Genomic DNA, 19,180 nt, shown 5'->3' on the forward strand with positions numbered 1-19,180 from the left:
TTTGAATGAAAGATCAAAAGGATTAGCAATATAATAATGTAATAATGTTTTATTTACAGCCCATTTTGCTGTTTAGCTGGGGTGCCATTATTTGTGGTGGGCACTGTATGATGTAAAGCCCAAATGGACCATTTTTACATTTTTAGCTCATGTCTCTGTTCATATTGAGCATGATTCATCATGTCGCTGCTGTTGAACATTAATGTTCAAAGTTAATGTAACAGGATGTTTTCCAAATACTTTTTTTCTGCTTTTTCTGATTTGCATTCATTATCATGAATAATACCATGTTTACCATGAAAACTGAATACTTGACTTTTACTCACAATACATCATACAGAAATAAAAGACATTATGATTCGCATTGACTTTAATAACTCGCAAAAACGTATCTTGCAGAAGAAACATGGGTTGTAACACCATCAATACAAAAGATGGACATTTTTGATGTGGTGTGGCTGTTTTTGCCATTTGGTGTTCCCGGTATGTTGCCCACCCTTTGTTTCCGTTTGTGTACAATAACAAATGAGCACCACAGTGTCTTTACCGCACCCTCTCTTTTGCTTGTGCAAGAGACCAAACAGTATCCACATGTTCACACATTTTGTTCAACAAATTCAAACAACCACATGTATTTGTGTCACAGTTTAATCAAAGTAATAAAAACTTGGCCAAAAAATCTGGGCACATCCAGAGATTCAGAGGAAACAACAGTGGAACACAGTGGCGTATGTGTGTTTATAAAAAGTGTATTTTAGTACACAGTTTAAAATACAAATTCAGTTTGGTACATCGCTGCAGACATTCAGCTGGCACACATTTGCTGTAAAACATTAGGTTTTTAGAAGGGGCAGCTTTGAAAGGGGAGTATTTCACTACATTTGCCCACCCCTCCCTCCCTCCCCATAAAGTAATAATACATTTCCCTTTTAAAAAATACAAAGTACCGTATGTACAATAGGAAACGTTTAGGGGATGCATCCACAGACATCCACAGTCTCTTTTTTTTTTTTCTTCTGTTAAACGGATCACTGCTGTAAATGAAAACACCCTCTGTGTTCATTTCTCCTTGTTTTTTAAAACAAAAAAACCTGCAGAGGAACCTACTGAACACAGTGAGTGCTGGTTGTGGGGAAATGTAGCAGCGTCCCAGCAGAAAAGCGTTACTCCACAGGAGGCAGATCAGAGGTTCAAATGTCCATCTCAAACTGGCTTTCTTCAGCTGCAAATAGAAATAAACACATTAACCTTATTAACTACTATGAACTATTCAGTAAATACTATGAATCCAGTCTGAAAATTCTGTAGTTATAAGAGTGAGGAAGATGGACGTTTAGGATTTAAAGGAGATTTTTTTGGAATTTTTGAATCATTAAATATTGCTGAAGAGTCTTAGGCCTCGAAAAGCTCCCTCAGAGAAAGTTGTTATTGTTACATTAAATGATTATGAATGTTTATTGGTGTCTGACACACTATTTTAAAACTATTATTAGGTCTAAAACCTATCTTGGTGCATGTGATGCATTTTATCCATTCCAATTTGTTTGTGAACAAAGTGTACCAGGAAAAGGCCTACAAGTCTGATGATGTTATATTTTTGGTTTAAATTTATTTTAATGCCTCTAAAAGCTCCCTAACAGAAAGTTATTACATAGAATGGTTATGAATATGCTGCTTGATGTCTAAGACACTGTTTTACAGTAGTTCTAAAATTTAGGACTGGGTAAAAATTATATTATTGCATTACAATTATATTAGTTATATTTTGGCATTATATGGGAAAATAGTCCCCAGAGAAATGTATTTTTTCAGATTTACTACTATTTTATATAGCATTACATATAGAAATTTAGAAGACACATGTAGGTTTACTAGTAGTTTTGGACAGTATATAAAATGGCTATATTTGCGTTTAAGCGATTGACCCTCGGTTCCTATCACCACCACAGTAAACAATTTTGAATCATTAATTTTCTCTACAATGAACCACCTGACATCAAACCACTCTGAATGGCTGTGTTTACACCTCAACAATTTAATTTTGCAGTAAGCTTGAAAGTTCTTATTTAAGGTCACCCAAAGATATTTGTTTTTGTGCTCTGTGAGGAAGATTTTCATACAGGTCTTGTAACTAAGAGGAGCCCCCTTTGCATCTGGGTTTGCCATTAACAGAAGCCCCTTGAGTGACTTTGTAGTCCACCAAAAATAGAAAGTTTGACCCACATACAGCTCGTCAAAGTCCAGCTGAGCTGAGAGCAGGACTTCTTTGGTGCTACTGTTGCAATAGATGACGGGATTGCACCATTTGTTGATAAGCTCACTACTGTTGGTGACGATCACTACTGTAGTAATGAAGTAACGTGGTTTTGTCTTGTGATTCTGTTTGACTGGTCAGATGACTCTGAATGCGCACTGTGGAGGCACATTCTCTGTTATTGATGTATTAAGAGTCATGCTGCAGATTGCTTACCACTGTACTATTCTCTTATATATCAAAACAGATTTACTTTACCTGCCAGATCCTTGTCCTCCTCAATCTCCTCTTTAAGCTCCTGCACTTTGGCCAGAGGATGATGAGCAGGAACAGTCACCCCTGGAATCTGGGGCAGGCAGCAGGGCGGGGTACGTGCAATTGGAGAATTCCTACAGTCCATCAAGAACTTTCTGTCATAAATGATCCGAGTGCCTGTAGAGAGAAGAGTGTGTTAAGGCAGGGTAATATGACGATATGTTACAACTGTCTGGATAAATTGTGCTACAGTGTGCTTTCCAGAGGTACCATAGGCATCGTCAGTACTTCTGGAATACTGAATTTATCGTAAAAAAGATATTTAGACCAATTACGGAAAGCCTGTACACAAAAACCAATGCATCCTATGGAGAGTGCATAAAATACATAGGAATAAGTAGGTGACCGAATGCCAGCCCAATATGTTATTATCCTATTTTATTTTTACCCAATTTACTTGTTTTTAAGTAGTTTATTTTTGCAAAGACTGAATATTAAAAAAAAAATGTCACTGCATTTTGTCAGAACTGATTCGCAAAGCTCAGAAAAACTAAATAATATGATACATATTGTCAGGAAAAAAGGCATCAGGTGTCGTGGTGGTGTATTTTGGCCACTTTGCCCATTCTTACAGCGCCTGAGGTGAGCAAGGTAAAAAAGGAAAAGCCTAGAAAACGACAAGAGTCGACACAAATTGGATTTATGTTGGAAAACACAGGTTTATGGGAGCATATGGTACATGATCTCTCTTTTTGTTTTGCCAAATTGATGTTAAGTGTTCCCAGTTCAGAACTCATACTGACATTCCAACTTCCTTCACTTATAAAACCAGCCCTTAGTAAGTTCATATGAACATGGAATTAAACATGGCTGTTCAACACGAAAGACTTCTCAATGGGAACAAAGCCTAAAAGCTTTCAAGCAACCCCCCCACTGGGCTTTTCTGTCTTGGGTTTTAAAGTGGAATTCCACTAGAATTTTCAAAATGTCTGCATAATTAAAATGTTGAAGTGTAAACGAAGTCATTCTGAATGGGTTGATGTGAAATGCTCCTTTCTAGGTAAACCTACAGAACGGTTCACAACAGCAGTGAAACATCCAAATAGTTTAACAGTCTCTAAAAACTACCTTACAGAAAGCTTTTTTTTCCATGAAACTATAGCCTGGTTCCTGAAACATTGTTTTATGATAGTTTTTTGTAAAGGTTTTGTCCTAAAATGTGTTTTTTATTCATTTCTGGCAGCGAGAAACAGTTGAAAATTAGCCAAATTGGCTAGACTGGCACATTAACAGAAATTATGATTATCTGTACTGTCCCTGTAAATCTAAATCAAATAAACTAACACAGAAAACTTTTCATTCAACACTTCAACCATTACTTTACCATTATTAACATTACATACAAAAACTCCAAAGACATATTTAGGTTCTACTCGTTTTGGATAGTGAATAATAATGGCAGTATTTGAGTCGCAGACTGCGTCACCACCACTGAAAGACAATCCAAGCAAGTTTTTCTGCAATGCATTATTTCAAAAAGTGTCAGAATTCCCCTTTAAGAAAGACACACTGTGCTGGAGGAGGGGAGCTTGTGAGGCTAGACTTGGCACCCCTGATGGAGTTCTAGGAAATCCGAGCACATGTGCAGCCTGGAAGCAGGGAGCCATTTTGAGGCAGGCTAAACCGCATGGAGAGTAGACAAGGCCGGAGCATGTTCACAACGTATAAACAAACACCACACACAGCAGGCTGTATATGTTCTAGTTAGTTCATTTTAGCCCCCTCTCAAGGGGCCCGAGCTAGAATGCAGTGGAGGGGCGTTTAACAAACAGCTTCAAAGAGCGTCAGGCAGCACCGTGGTTGGCTGAAGTTTGACCTGTTTAAGGGGTGGTGCTGCAGTTTAGAGCCATACTGTACTTATAGGCTGTATCACAGGGAGAAAAACATGTTATGCAACCTCATCTATTTTTTGTGCAATATGTCCTGGACAAAGGGGGGGGGCAGAGAGCACTCCCAACTAAGGCTCACCAGGATGAGGAATGTACAGAAGTGAATTCAACTGCTTGACCATTTGTTGTTTCAAAAGCAGCAAGTTTCAAATTTGTACAGGAGTTGAAATGTAATCACTCCAGTGTAAAAACAGGAAATGCAATGCACACATGACATTACACTTCCACAGACATGCGTACCGAAATGAAAAGCAAAACCTCTGTTGCACTGTTTTCACATCAAAAACAATACATGAGGATTTGCATTTAAGAAATGCAATGCTGAATGTTTCAGAATTGAATATAATCCACACTGAAATGTAATCAACACACTGCTACACTAGTTTGTTTGAATACCCTGTCAAAGTACATTTACATTTTCTAAATGAAAATAAGTTAAAACATCCTCTATAGTGAGTCCGCAATTTATATGTATTTAACATATTACACAGGGACTAATATGAGACTTTTGCATACGACTGTACACTATTTTCCATTATGCCAAATGATGGAAAGCAATATAGCTTTGTGTTGATTACATTTCAAGGTAATACATTTTGACAGAGCATTTCGGTTTTTCGTTGTTTTTCAGTAAAGTCATTAAGCACTGGGAAAACAGTATAACAGAGGTTTTGCTTTTCCTTTTGGCACATGCATGTCACATGGAAAAGTAATGTTATGCATGCAATACATTTGATTTTTAATTCCCCTTCATTAATATTAAAGGCTACTCTTCAAGATTGCAATGAGAATTAGAAGAAAAATCCTAACAAAAACAATAGGGTGCTGGCCCTTGGAGTGCTTGGACCCCTAAATATTACTTTCCTAGTGTAAAATCATGGTGACTTCCTCATGGCAGTTACTCAGTTTGGGGGATAATCTGGAGACACTACCTACAAACCGCTGCCTGGTCTCTGTTTCTACTTACAAACTGGCTTCAGTAAAGAAGAAACCACAGTTAAGTATCTAAGCTGAAAGAGCCCATGATTTACATTTTGACAACATCAGCTCTGATTAAGCAATTAAAAGCCACTAAGCCCTTTCACTGTTATATGTAAACTCTTCCACAGGGAGGCATCCAAGACCCACTTCCACACGTTCTTGGCTGGGACAAGGCGTTCTCAGTTATCCTAGAAATGCAACAGCTGTGGACAGAGGGAGGGTCACTTCAGAGTAAAATCCCTCCTACTTGTTCCCTGCTCTGCTTGTTTAAACACAGTCTTTTCAAGACAAAGAGAAAGAAGAAGAAGAAGAAGAAAAAAGGGTGGAAGGCTCATCAGATAAAGTCAAGGGGTCAACTGTTTGTTTTTAGCAGATTAGATAGCCTAGCTGCATTAGGCCTTAACAGCACAGGCCTGCTGTGGCTCTGTGAAATAAACAAGCAGGTTGGACAGATACCACCACTCTGTTATGTTACATAACTACCTACACTGATGAACTGCCATGTAATAAACCAAAAGAGTATGCACAACATTCAAGACCTTATCTTGCATATTATTTTTTAGTGTATCCATATTTTCTACCAGGTTCTAAGTGCAACTCACTTTTTTTCCCCACTTTAACCGAAGTTGCAGAGCTGTTGCTGCCAAGATTACGCTGGTTTTACTGATGGCCAACATTTGTTCGGTTCTAGGTACTTCAAAAAGAGTTGGGCATCTTTTTCCATTTGGAATAGGTATTCATTACAACCATAAACAAACCCAAAATTGACTGATCCGAAGTTTCATACAGAAGACTGAGAACCCCATAAGTCTCATGAAGGTAAAAGTGAGTTCAGAAAGTTCAATTGCCCACCAGTCCCATGCCTAACCCCACTCACTTTAACACCTTTTTACACTACAGAGAGGTACAGAGCCCCTAAGGTGACTCTGTGCTTATTTTTAATAAAGCATGGCTTCAAATTAATATATTGAGGCCACAAATTACTGTACTAAGGCCACAATTTACTTTATTGAGCCACAAATTACTTTACTGTGGCCATAAATTACTGTAATGAGGCCACAATTTACTTCATTGTGACCACGAATTACGAATTACTACTGTGGCCAGACATTCATATATTGAGGCCACACATTAATATATTGAAGCCATGAGAAACTTAACTTGTGGCCTCAATATGTAATGTAAACCTGCACATTTGTTCTGAAGGTAAGAGAGCTTTACCTTCACGAACTACTTGGACAACTGATAAAAGGGGAACATCATCCATGTGCACACCAGGTTAAAAAGCTTCACTCACTCTTTTTCCTAACTTTTTCCCTTCTTAAAAAAGTAACTCACCTCCTGGTGTGGTGGAGAACAGAGTACCCCCGGGTGTCTGGCTGTAGCAGTCTGGAAGTTGAGACCAGTCCTTGAGCTGCATAACACGAGTTGGGATGGGGCAGCTCTTGCTCTTCTCTGTTTTGGTGGACATTGTAGACTTTTTTTAAGTAAAACTCAACAGGAAGTGGCTTTAAAGCTTTAAAAACGCCTCGTGTTTATTTCTTTTGTTCGTTCTTTCGTCTTTTTTAACTGTAACAAGCCAGAGTTTCTTAAACGTGCATTGCTGCACACAAAAGTTAGCAACGAGTCACTCGAGCAGGATATTTTAAACTGCTATTTGTTTCACACTCGTTTTCGTACAAGACCCGCCCCCTACGGGGCTGCGATTGGCTAGAAGTGTACGCTTCTTGCGCTGTGATTGGCTAGTCTTGTCCTTATTCACAGGACTACTTCTACATATGAACCATTAGCCAATTCTAGCTCACGACGCGGACATAACTTACCAATCACAGCGCAGGGAGGTGGGACTTGTCGGAAAACAGGCGGGTTAAAGTAATGCGAGGAGCACAGGAGCTACGTGACTCGTATCATGTGACTGACGGGCTGCGAAAACAGTGCAGGGTTGCCAGATACGCAGTAAATCAAATCCGCATGCAGTGCACGTGTGTCCGTAAAGTAAGCGCTATATAAAGACAATAAAGCCCAGTTGCATATTCCGGGCTTGGTGGAGCACATGATAACGAAGGTTATCCCAACCTTGTGGCTAAAGGGCTAAAATCTGCCATTCAGCCACTAAGGCAATATGGCAATATATGTATTTATAAGATAGGATATATATTAGCACATATTGATTTTCTTTATATGCTACTTACATTTGTCACATACGGACATTTATGTGACATATACACCAACTTATTTGAATCAGGCCACACTCACATCTGGGACATATAGTTAAGTGATATATCAGCAAATGCATACATACATGTGTAACATGTATTTCATTTATGTATTTCATTTTGATTGTTTGCTTTGATAGCAAAATACCTTTGATGGTTGCATCAGACATGTATGTATGCTCCATATAAGATGCAAATTTGGACAAAGTATGTACATATATTTTGAAATATATGCCTGACGATTTGTGAAATATGTGCATATATGGCCATATATCACATTTCTGTCTGGCAACTAGGAACGTGCATGCAATTTGGGGCAAATGGCATTTGATTTTCTGTCAAAGATGTTGCAGAGAGTACATTCAGCATCTGTCAGCATGGAAAGCGAAGCATATTAGGCTCCCTTCTTCTCTTTAAAGCCATAAGTATATGCAATAACAAAGTCATCCAGTTACTGTCACCAAAAGAACAACATGCATTTAAACCCGAAAAAGGAATTATAACCTAACGTAAAGTTGGTTCCATTTCTGACGCATATCTGAGTGTAAGTCTCTAATTGAAATCACCTATAGAATTCTAATTTGCATGGGACTGAATAAATAGTTACCACTGATTTGAAGGAGTGAGTTTCAAACAGCTTACAAATAAGTCAAATAAGCAGCTCTGATACTTTAAGGCCACCCTTGGAATAGAAGAATGTAGCCAGGAATTAAGCTGTCCTAATTAGTTTCCCTAGTCCCCCATTTATCCCCCTAAAATGTAGTTATACATCAAATAAATAGAAGTATTATTATTCAAATATAGAAAAAAGTACACAGTTGTACTTAATACATGTAAGTGGTACTACCCACCACTGTTGACCAGTTGCCACATATATCACATTTGTATTTTTCTTCTGCTTATGTGTATGTATCTTTATTTGAAAGTACCCAGAAACTTTCCCATGGCCATATATGCACATTTATCATAAAGGGTCAGGCAAATACTTCATAATATACGCACATACATGTTGGGTACATATATGTAAGTATCAAATACTGGACATGCCAGGCATGCACAATATATGAATCATACAAATTTAAATAAGTAGGGTGTAAATGTTACATATATGTCCATATGTGACAACTATAAGCCAGATATAAGGGGAAATTTGAGATGTGAATATCTGAGTAACTACATGTCGGGGAGCTAATTTGAGATGTGAATATCTGAGTAACTACATGTCGTAGGCAAACGAAATTAAATAGGCTTCATGTTGAACAATACAAGATTTATTTATCAAAATTCAAACAAGAAATTCAGAGGGATGTAGATTTTATAACCGATTTCACAAAGCTTCACTAATGTAATATCTTCCGATACTGGTGGTCGTCCAGATCCCTTTGCCCTGCGCAGACAGCCTTCCTCTTTGAATTTTTTGTGTCATGTCCAAATCTGCTTTCCAGTTGGTGCATTTTTATTGAATTTTCTCAAAAATGCACACTGCACACTCTTGTTTGACTGTGTTCGAGCATACTCTACATTTTGTTAAAATTTGAGATCATTTGAGGGAGAATTGACTGTTAGACTACGAAATGATGTCAATTTTTTTGGGACACCCTGTATAAATATATATATATATATATATATATATATATATATATATACCCTGTATATACCATGTATATATACTGACTGGGGCAGTGAGAGTAACTACTCATTCATTCACACTGTTGAAGTACAGGTCTGATTGATTTGTATATGTATATATATATATATATATATATATATATATATATATATATATATGTATGTATGTGTGTGTGTGTGTGTATACAGAGAGAGAGAGAGAGCGAGAGAAACACACACAAATCAATCAGACCTGTACTTCAACAGTGTGAATGAATGAGTAGTTACTCTCACTGCCCCAGTCAGTCAGCAGGGGGCTGTACTTCACATTCAAACCAACACAAAGAAATCAAACAGGCTTCATCGCGCTCTGCTCATTTTCGCAGTTTGATGGTCGCGAACACCGAGTTGTCTGATTTCAGTTAGTAATCTGAAGCTAATTATTATCCTTTTGGATATCTTTTTGTGTAGCAAAAAACACGACGATCTTAAAAAAGTCGCTCATTTCTCTGTTTTTTGTGGAGTTTCGCCGGCAGAAGGAAGCGAACGGTAGGTTTTTCTATTCGCTAGCTTCTTGTTCGAATTTTCCCGTTCTACCTTAAATGGTGCAGCAGTTGCTACAACGCCCGAGCCGCCAGAATGAAACTGCTGCGCCATTTAAGGTGGAACGGAAAAAACGGGAAAGCCTCGTTAGCTAACCGAGTTAGCTTAGTAATATAGCTTTAGCTTACCGGCGCTGACTTTAACCTCCCTCACTTCATTTTCTGATCTGGGCACTGTAAAACACACATAGGCTTCTGCCGTGTAAGTTAATAAACCTGTTTAAGACTTTTCCAGAAACACTTTCCCGCCTTAGGAAGGATAAAAATGGGTATTCAACGATGCTAAACGTGCTAATGCTACTAACTTAGCTAACATAGCTCCTTTAATATCAGTGGTCCATGGCAGATTTCTCAACCCAGGAGGATTTTTCCCGTTAAAATGTTTACGACAAAATATTGTGTGGATAGATAGTTTAGTAATCTGACTTTCTGTAATGGGTGCTGTTCTTTTTACGTCTTGCTTGTTTTCCTTTCGTTTTAATCATGTCGTAACGCTAAGCTAAGCTAAGCTAACCGTGTCTGAGGTTTATCCATAAATAGTTTAAAATTGTTTTCTGAGATGCTTTTAATGACCCGTCCGCTTAATTTGGCGAAGACTTGGCTTGAGGTTTCGGGCCGAAAGCTGAATTTTTCCAGGTTTGTGGTCTAAGTAACTGACCAGCTCAGAAACAAGAAGCACATGGCCGAGAAGGAGCTGGTGGTTCAGTGAGCTTCACAATTCAGCATTAAAGATTTTTATTTACATTCACGACAGAATTGGAGTACCTACTTATTCAGCTCATTCATCAGAAAATGAGTAATACATACAGATGATAAACAAGGTGAATTACAAATGTTATAATCCAGCCAAAGCGAGGTAATACAATATAATAATGCAATATGATAATCTAATAACAGTACATGTATGTAACTTTCGAGTAATGGACATGTATGGATCATACATGTAATGTATGTCTGATATGTATAATGCATATTTCCAGTGCATGGATTATACATTTGTGTGATACAAACATTGAAAAAAATCAAAATGAAATATACCAGCAGCATACATAGCATACAAATGCAAATATAAGTAATATATGCCATCCATATATAAATAATGTTTTCTGTCATATTGTTAAATATTTGTTATGCCTGATCGGTGTACATACGTATATTGTCAGCGTAACATTTCAAATATAGGACATGCATTAGCATATATGGACGTCCCTTATATCTTAATTATAGTTGTCACATACTGACAGCCAGCTTATTTGAATTTGGCCATTTTCAAATATAAGATATATATTTCAGCCATATATCAATATACACACCAATCAGGCATAACATTATGACCACCTCCTTGTTTCTACGCTCACTGTCAACTCCAGCAGCACTGCTGTGTCTGATCCACTCAGACAAGCGCAACACACACTAACACACCACCATCACATCAGTGTTACTGCAGTGCTGAGAATGATCCACCACCCAAATAGTACCTGCTCTGTGAGGGTCCATGGGGGTCCTGACCACTGAAGAACAGGGTAAAAGGGGGCTAACAAAGTATGCAGAGAAACAGATGGACTACAGTCTGTAACTGTAGAACTACAAAGTGCACCTATATAGTAAGTGGAGCTGATAAAATGGACAATGAGCTTAAAAACAAGGAGGTGGTCATAATGTTATGCCTGATTGGTGTATAGATTGATATATAGCTGAAATATACATCTTATATTTGAAAATGGCCAAATTCAAATAAGCTGGCTGTCAGTATGTGACAACTATAATTAAGATATAAGGGATGTCCATATATGCTAATGCATGTCCTATATTTGAAATCCTTATATTGCCATTTATCTGATTTCTGTGTCAAATGACTAAATAATACTTAGCACTGCAATGAAAACCAGAATTACAGATAGTGGTTTGCAGTATTTCAGGTAATAATCATTCACCACCTTTGCCTGTTTTTGTTTGCTTGAAATGATTTAAAATGTCATCTTTTTCCCTAAAGTGGTTCTATCTACTTATTTTTTTTCTTTAGAAAAACTACGTTGAGCATGGCAGATGGCGAGGGCTTTGTGGTGCGAGTAAGGGGTTTGCCTTGGTCCTGCTCCACAGATGAGGTGCAGAGGTTCTTCTCAGGTCAGTTGATGTCGAAACACCTTGTGTTGATGCTTACCATTTACTCTGAATGCAGATTAAAGAGACTCCTTGTCTTTATAGAATGCAAAATCGCAAACAACGGCACAAGCATACATTTCACATACACAAGGGAAGGACGGCCCAGCGGAGAGGCGTTTGTTGAGTTTGATAATGAGGACGATCTGAAAATTGCTCTCAAGAAGGATCGGGAGACGATGGGACACCGCTACGTGGAAGGTGGGTGGTGGGACTGAGTTTTGGGGAGAGGGAATGAAAGCGCTTGACCCGGCTGTGGCCAGAAACTGACTGATGCATCTCTGGTTTCAGTTTTCAAATCCAATAATGTGGAGATGGACTGGGTTTTGAAGCATACTGGCCCTAATTGCCCAGACACAGCAGGGGATGGCCTCGTTAGGCTTCGCGGTCTGCCCTTTGGCTGCAGCAAAGAGGAGATTGTCCAGTTTTTTGCAGGTATGTCCACTGTATCCTAGTACTTGCAGTTTTATCCCACTATTCATAAATGAAAAACTCACACAATCACTCAGAATTTTAGTTTATCTGCATAAACTTATTAAGCTGAAATGCTCAGCTCCACTGTTTCTGGACACTGAAGCAGTGTCATAGTGTCTTTAGGTTAGTTTTAAATGTAATAAATGAAATTAAAAGGCCTAAACACACCACAGTGGGTCACTGTTCTGTTCCTTTTTGAAAATATATCAATTTCTTACTTTTTATATCTTGTATATTTTAATATCTTATTTTCTTTATTCGTGAAGCCCCCTATTGTAAACTCAACGTCTGGCAAATTGCCTGTAAGGTCTCTGTTAAGACTTTTGCTTGATGTTGAGACAGGAGCAAATAGAAATCTTAGGTTACTGACTACTCTCTTATCAGTGACCCTTTTTCATTCTGTTACAATGAGTTACCATGCATAGTATATTGCTTCCCATCTGGTATGTACATGTAACATCATTTCTCATTTGAAAAATCCCTTAGCAAACTATAAATTCTTGTTAATGGGCTTGTGATTTAATATGTCCCCCACTGGGGTTATCTGTCCTTGGGTTGAAGGGTTGGAAATCGTGCCAAATGGGATAACATTGCCGGTGGACTTCCAGGGGAGGAGTACGGGGGAGGCCTTCGTGCAGTTTGCTTCACAGGATATAGCTGAAAAGGCTCTAAAGAAACACAAGGAAAGAATAGGGCACAGGTGGGGATGGTTGGTTGGTTGGCTGGATAAGTTGCTTTTCTTATGGTGTACACCTCTCAACAAATATGCACTGCAGAAATGGCAAGACATTCTCTCAAACTATTAGCAGTAATAATCACACATAGCTTTCAGAAGATGAGGCCCAGTTCCCACAAAGCCATTATGTGGCCATGCTATTCTCCATTATTAGTGCTGAGTGAGCCATTGAGACTTACTGGAAATTGTATTAGTGAAAGGTAACCAATCATGGACTACTTGGCTGAAGAGATTAGCTTTTAGACAAGATATCCTTGCGTTGCCGTCAAACGGTGAAGTTGTTTGGGGGTTATTGAAATGTCTACTATAGCTGAATATGAATGTGTTTGGAGGAAATCATTTCAAAACCCAACTTCAGCCTGCAGCCATGCGTATATTCAGTTGACACAATAAATATTCAATAAAATCTCAAAGGCTAGAACGAGGAATATGGCCACTCAGCACTAAATTTGATGTGGTAGGGATCTCTCTGGCCTATTTCTTTACCACACTGACGACTTCAGATCATGAGGACCCGTTAACACAGGTAAAACTGAGTCAGACATGATGGACTGAAGTCTCTTCCTGCCATGCTCTCTGTACTCTATGACAGGGTGACAAGAATGTATCTCACGGTTACGGTAATGCAGCTGATTGCATGAGTGGCCATAAGAAAAGTTGAATGAGGGTTGAATGAGACTCTTAAATGTAAGGTTCCATTTTTGTTTTTTTTGTCTTCATTATCACAAAAAAAGTCAGTGAACGGAGTCATTGCCAGTTATTCAGTGCTCAAGTTGTTAGGGTGTATTATTTTGTTCAGAGGACCATATTAGCGGTCCGTTTTCTGTGCACGCAGCAATGCTCTGTTGCCTCCAGTCTGTAGACCCTGGTTCCATCACTGTGCCTTGGTCCTCATAGGTATATAGAGATTTTCAAGAGCAGCCGCGCTGAGGTGCGCACCCACTACGAACCCCAGCGTAAGGTGATGGGCATGCAGAGACCGGGCCCCTACGACCGGCCGGGCGGTGGCCGTGGGTATAACAGCATGGGCCGTGGGGTCTCGTTTGAACGCGTGCGACGCGGTGGATATGGAGGGGGTATGTAAATTCCTGTTGTGTTTAAAAAGATTGCTTTTAGTACTGAATGCAACAACAAGCATTCTGTTTACAAAATCGAGAGAAGTGCATGTGTGAGGTTTGAGGTTTTATAAATAGCTCAAATCCATTGTCTGGTTGTTCTTCTGCATGATGACTGTTTGCCTATTTTAGTAACCTCTTCCTCACTGTTACTGTTCTTACTCTTATCTGTGTTGCAGATGGTCGTTACGGGGATGGAGGTTCCTCTTTTCAGAGCACAACAGGGCATTGCGTGCACATGAGAGGTCTTCCCTACAGAGCCACAGAGACAGACATATACAACGTGAGTTTTTACATACACACACATCAGCAGTGAGAGGCATTTTTTGTGTGTGTGAAGGAGTAATTTGAAAAGTGCTGAATTTGATAATGAATTAAAACTAATGGCCACTATTTAGTGTTATGTAAATGCATCCGAATTCAGGGCCCAAAAGGAAAGTGGGGGGTGCTGAGGTTACTGCAGGACTGTTAAAGTGCAACTGCTACTAATAAAAATGATAATAATAAATAAAATTACTACTAATAATAAAATCACTTCCCTCACCAACTATGCAAGTGATGTGCATGCAGAGCTGTAGTGTAGTTCCTCAAAACAGCCTAATATAGATTTTATTTTGCTTAAAATTCTAACAATGTCCCACAATTTGAATTTGAAATATTAGGGTTTTATTTGTTGTTATTGTTATTGTTATTGTTGTTATTATTATTATTATTATTATTATTATTATTATTAATAATAATAATAATAATAATAATTTGTTTTTTTTATTCAAATCTTTATCTTCTGCTCAATGTGCATTTAAGTATTGAGTCGTGTAATTTGACGGTGGGTGTGATCTGTTACCACACCACGTTTCAGCATTGACATTGGTTGCTGCTCGGGTCGTTTGCATACTGTTTGTCTAGAAGGAGCACAAGCAAAGCGATCAGTTAGACGTGTTAATCAGATATGTATATTGTTGCCTCCCATCACAATACAGCATAGATGTTCTGTTAATGTAAATTATCTGATAGAATTTAGGCTAAAATACCTTCGCACCTCCGTCAGACGTCACCTTTTAAACAGACAGACACCTTGGATAAAACGCCATGGAAATATAACTAAGTGAGAATAAAATTCATTCAACTCTCTTTCTCCATACAAGACCCTTTAATGGGTGCTCAGCACAGCTAAGGCTAGAGGAGTATTGTTCATTTGCATGCACGTCGCTCCATCGATAGCAGTGGGGAGGGAAAAGAGTGCTTTGAAAAATTTGAAAACGTGTAATCTGAACCTGTTGATGATCTTAAATGCGCTGACTTTGTCCAATTGTGCAGTTCTTCTCTCCCCTGAACCCGGTGCGAGTGCACATGGAGATCGGCCCTGACGGCAGAGTGACGGGCGAGGCTGATGTGGAGTTTGCTACGCATGAAGATGCTGTGGCTGCCATGTCAAAAGACAAAGCTAACATGCGTAAGTACACAGCTCCTCTAGAGGATTAAGATATAAGAGAAAGCCTATTTGAACAGTCTTTACACAAGGCTAGAGTTTTCAGTATTTTAGGTACACCTACGATGTACCCATGCTGATTTTTATCAGGAACCTCTACCAAATAGGTCAGAGATCTGATCCTGGAGGGACAGAGTCAACCACAGTCTGGTGTGAGACCATGCTTTTGTTTAACTCACCTGCGAATTGCCAGGTTTAGTGGGTGTGTTTGAGCAGAGAATCGCCAAACTGTGCTGGATTCTGAACCCTCTAGGACTGGAATTGTATGCCTCTGTTATAGGTACACTTTAAAGGCATATGATTACTGATCATAGCCCATCTGTTGCTGTGCTGTTTGCCCGCTGCTTTCAAGGGGTGGGCAGAAAGATAATATTCATTGTCATCTCAATACATTATGTCTAACTAAACTTTTCTAAGCGTATCGTGGATATCAATACTCAAAGAAAGCTGTCCAATCACACATTAGTTATTCCTGTTTAATTGAATTCACTATGTGAAATCTTGAATAAAGTTTGTGTTTGTAGTTTTTGATAGTATGTTTTAAATAAATACTGATGCTTTTTTGTCTGTTTAAACTGATCAGACTTGAAAAATGAGTATCAGTTGCAGCAGCGTTGCTGGGATTTTTAAGAAGCAGTATGTAGGATTTAGTGGCATCTAACAATGATGTTGCAGATTGTAACTGTATACCCCTCCCTTTCCAAGTGTAGGTTCTACGGTAGCTGTCAGGTTTTCTGATGTTGCTTGTCCTGATTTCTTTTTGCTTTTTCATGTTTTTGATTTACCGTTCCTTGCTTTTTCTTGTGCTAAATAATGATGATCCAACCAAGAATATTCAGTCAAGAGGGGTTTTGTGGTCAGCTTATGAAGGGATTTCATAAGGTCTTCAAGTCTGTACCTTCAGTTTCCTGGCCTTTTTTTTTTCTATTCAGTGGTATTTAAATGACATGTTGGTGTAACTAATTGGCCACCTAGTGTCTTTCATTCAATTGTGAATAATAATAATAAAAAAAAGGAAGCTCTAATTAAAGACTGGAGTGACACCTCAGTTTTTGTCTTGCAGAGCACCGTTATGTTGAACTGTTCCTAAACTCAACAGCAGGGGGTGGAAGCGGTGGATACGGAGGTCAGATGATGGGGGCAATGGGTTAGTCTCATGGTTTTTGTGTAATTTTGACAAAATTAATGTTTTTTTTGAGTAACGTGTTGCCGTAACTTGCTGTCTCGGCATTGTACCTTCAGGGAACCAGTCATCCTATGGGCACAGCAGTCAGCAAATGAGCTCAGGATACAGCGGCGGCTACAGCAACCAGAGCAGCATGGGAGGATACAGTGATTACAGTGAGTGTCAGCTCTGCTTTACATGAATATAACAGGGGAACGATTTTGTTTTATAGCTGTATGTATGTGTATAGAGGGAACCCAGCTGATATCAAGGTCTCACTCTCATCAGATTAAAAGACTAAACTGCACTTTCACCTTTAGTGGCGAGCTCTTCAGTGTTATATGCATAGCATTGGTGTAAGCAAAAATTTAGATTTATAAACTTGTATTTACTTATATGGCTCTACAGTGCAAACAACATTCTCACATTTGCTCCTAAATGCAGTGTTTTTTTTATTTCAACGGTGCATGCAGCTGGCTGTGAATGCTAAAATATTTACAGGGCATGATAAAAAAATTAGCTTACTGGCTCACTGTGCACAGCACAGGACAAACTAACCTGCAAATATGTTCAAGTCTCACAGTTTTTAGAACCGTTGTTTATCCGTAAGACTCGCATCTTTTGCCTTTGCTAAGGTCTCATGGCAGTGAATGTAAATCAGATGGGATAAAAAGTTGGCTTTACTGCGCACTGAGCACCATTATAAGTCAATACAGCACCGTCACATTCAAGTTAGGAGTCTTGAATTCACTCGCTGCCATTTAAAATGACGACCAGAATGGATACTAAGCAAAACGGCCAGCAGCTAAACGGCCCTCTTATACAACAGAAAAATCTCCTGAATGCAGTGTTTTATTTGAGCGCATTGAGAGGTTGAAGCTAGAGGAAAACTGCAATTTCAAACTCAGCACAGTATGCTGACCTCACATTTAACAAACTAGTTACTGACACAGTACCTCCAGTGGGTAAAAGCTAAGTACAGTCCAGAATTTTACAGCACTTGGTGTAAATGTCCAGGCCAAATAGTTGAAGATTTTCTCATTATTTTTTCCACTGTATTCAGTTTTTTCTTTATCACAGTCAGCTCTAACTAGGTACATCTACAGAAACACAGGTCAGCTAAGTTCGCACATTCCGTCTGCAGAAACAGCGGAAAAGGGTAATGCCTACAGTTACATGTTGGCACTGAAAAAAGCATCGTTCTGTGCCTCAGTGCAGGATATAACACAGTGATCTTACATGACCGATGGCGTGTGCAGTCATGTAAATGTTGCCGTGGTGATTATCTAAGAGAACTGTGGTGATCTTTGGGAGGAGCAGCAAATATACACAACAAAGCAATAACTTTGTGTCTTTAGGTTCATGTACTGTGAGAGCTTAGGGGTGGGGTTTCAGGAGGTTCTGCACTTTCTGCTTATAAGTCATTATCCGGAGAATAGAAGCAGAATCATAACATGGGTTATTTACAAACGTAAAGAACCGTCTAAAGAACTACACCACTAATTTATGGATCAGATTGCCCTCCCACATCTAAGACTGTATCCTTAAGTGTTTTGGAAGAATTCTGTGATTGTGAATTTTTTTTTCTTTGAAAACTATTATGAATAACTGAGAACGTTATAGATTTTATATATTTTATTACTTTTTTCATCATCTGATTTGTCCTATCTGTGTGTGTGCTGTTGAACTCACTGGTCCTAAAGTGCGTATTTCTCCCTCCTGTCAGGTAATCAGGGCGGAATGGGCAGCAGTTACTATGGAGGAGGCAGCCGTGGCTCGATGGGAATGAACGGACTGAACAGCAGCATGGGCGGTGGCTGGGGCATGTAGCTTTCGCCACATGGCAGATTTCAGCCTGCGTGGTGAATGACCAGTGACCAGCATTAAGCATACTCCTGTTTTTGTTGTTTCCAGTTTTCCTTTGCTCTGGGGCTGGTTTAGTGAAACTTTTATTAATGTTCTCCTATTTTTACTTTATCTGAATGATATTACAAAGAGAGAACCATGACAAATTGGACTTACCTGAACATTTTCTCCCTCTTTTGGTCATAATATTGAAAGTTCTGCACATTGCGTGTGTTAAGAAAGTGGAGAGGTCCCTGTAACCCAGTTTAGATGTTTTTATATGCACAAATGTGACCGTCTCCTCGTCTTTTGGAAAAAGTTTTGTTTTACA

The 19,180-nt window shown here is 38.9% G+C and overlaps 2 protein-coding genes across 3 annotated transcripts; one reads left to right on the forward strand and one right to left on the reverse strand.

The window, feature by feature from the left end:
* Positions 1 to 630: 630 nt before the first annotated feature.
* On the reverse strand, positions 631 to 7,070 carry eif4ebp3l (eukaryotic translation initiation factor 4E binding protein 3, like). The gene is made up of 3 exons (XM_036568725.1): positions 6,778 to 7,070; positions 2,513 to 2,686; positions 631 to 1,222 (listed from the first exon to the last, which is right to left on the reverse strand). Exons 1-3 carry the CDS (start codon positions 6,908 to 6,910, stop codon positions 1,191 to 1,193), a joined length of 339 nt encoding a protein of 112 aa, XP_036424618.1. The 5' UTR covers positions 6,911 to 7,070; the 3' UTR covers positions 631 to 1,190.
* Positions 7,071 to 9,611: 2,541 nt separating this feature from the next.
* Positions 9,612 to 18,952, forward strand: hnrnph1 (heterogeneous nuclear ribonucleoprotein H1). 2 transcript variants are annotated; one of them, XM_036568728.1, is made up of 11 exons: positions 9,612 to 9,812; positions 11,889 to 11,989; positions 12,071 to 12,226; positions 12,317 to 12,460; positions 13,061 to 13,199; positions 14,133 to 14,311; positions 14,530 to 14,633; positions 15,668 to 15,803; positions 16,903 to 16,986; positions 17,082 to 17,180; positions 18,731 to 18,952. In XM_036568728.1, exons 2-11 carry the CDS (start codon positions 11,905 to 11,907, stop codon positions 18,832 to 18,834), a joined length of 1,230 nt encoding a protein of 409 aa, XP_036424621.1. In that variant the 5' UTR covers positions 9,612 to 9,812; positions 11,889 to 11,904; the 3' UTR covers positions 18,835 to 18,952. The 2 variants fall into 2 exon arrangements, with proteins under 2 accessions (XP_036424621.1, XP_036424622.1); XM_036568729.1 differs by having other exon boundaries at positions 18,727 to 18,834.
* The last annotated feature ends 228 nt before the right edge of the window (positions 18,953 to 19,180 follow it).

This window comes from Colossoma macropomum, unplaced genomic scaffold (genome assembly GCF_904425465.1).
Source record: "Colossoma macropomum unplaced genomic scaffold, Colossoma_macropomum, whole genome shotgun sequence".
Lineage (NCBI taxonomy): Eukaryota > Metazoa > Chordata > Actinopteri > Characiformes > Serrasalmidae > Colossoma > Colossoma macropomum.